At 21.3% G+C, this 1,130-nt stretch overlaps 1 protein-coding gene across 1 annotated transcript; it reads left to right on the forward strand.

Annotated features, from left to right (window-relative positions):
* Positions 1-216: 216 nt before the first annotated feature.
* On the forward strand, positions 217-923 carry LOC119673813. The gene is made up of 3 exons (XM_038084876.1): positions 217-391; positions 454-678; positions 745-923. The coding sequence occupies exons 2-3, from the start codon at positions 492-494 to the stop codon at positions 882-884; spliced, it is 327 nt and encodes a 108-aa protein (XP_037940804.1). The 5' UTR covers positions 217-391; positions 454-491; the 3' UTR covers positions 885-923.
* Positions 924-1,130: the final 207 nt, after the last annotated feature.

Below are 1,130 nucleotides of genomic sequence, written 5' to 3' on the forward strand. Positions count from 1 at the left end.
TAAATTTATTAAATTTAATAAATTAATAAACGAATATTATAAACGAATAAACAAAAGAAATTTATAATATATTGTGAATTTGTGTTTAACAATATTAATTATTGTTTTTCCTTCGGAATTCCAGTGTAAGTTGAAATTTAAATTGAAAACATTTTTTTTGATTGCGCTTTATATACCTGGCGTGTTTTTTAAAAACTATATTTATTATTTCTGTTTCAGTCTACAGTTCTGTTGCTGTTTCCAGTTTATTTACTGGAATATTTATTTATTATTTTAATAATAATTGTTATTATTTAATTATTTGTTTATATTTTAATTTAAGTTGTTAGTTATTATTTCTCAATTTCTCAAAATCAGGACGCGATACTCAAGGAGTTGAAATTAGTAAAAGGTAACATTACTAATTTTACTAAATAAAATAAAATTATTTATGAGAATCCCTTTTTTTTACAGAAAGTAACATTGACGTTATAGCAAAATTCCACACACTCATGAACATGATGGAAAAGAGAAGCGATACAGCAGTTTCTGATAACTGCTTTCCTATTCAACCGGAGGGAATAAAAAAAAACTTACATCGAATCATCGATCGAACGTTAGTTTTGGAGTTAAATTATGATGGAATTGGCACCAAAAAAGCATTTAAGGAATTTAAATTCTTAAATGCTTCAATATTCGGTATAAAAAAATTGATGCATATATATAAATAAATAAATAAAACTAACAACTTATTTTTCTTTACAGAAGCCTTGCAAAAAGATGGCTATACAGAAAAGGAGTATATTTCGGATATACGAATAGCCATAAAGAATGTTAAAGGAATTCATTATAAACAGCAGTGCAACGACCGGAAGAAGCGCAGAGTGGAAGAAACCAGCAAATAATTTTTATTTATTTATTTAATATTTATAATAATAAAAAAAACAAAGAAAAAATACAAAAAAAAATTAAAATCTATAATTATAATATCAATAAATATTGTTTTTGTTAATTTTATTTATTTATATTAAAAAAAAATTAAAAAAAATTTAAAGCAAAAAAAATTATAATTTATAATATTGTAATTTTTATTTATTTATATTAAAGAAAAAATTAAAACAAAAAAAATTAATAATATTTATATTTAAAAA

Source organism: Teleopsis dalmanni, chromosome 2 (genome assembly GCF_002237135.1).
Source record: "Teleopsis dalmanni isolate 2A chromosome 2, ASM223713v2, whole genome shotgun sequence".
Lineage (NCBI taxonomy): Eukaryota > Metazoa > Arthropoda > Insecta > Diptera > Diopsidae > Teleopsis > Teleopsis dalmanni.

Excerpts from the sequence above, each read along its gene's own strand:
- LOC119673813 (XM_038084876.1), top strand. The coding sequence starts at position 492 with ATGAACATGATGGAAAAGAGAAGCGATACAGCAGTTTCTGATAACTGC. Across the intron at positions 679-744 it reads CTTAAATGCTTCAATATTCG|AAGCCTTGCAAAAAGATGGC; the intron begins GTATAAAAAAAT and ends TTTTCTTTACAG.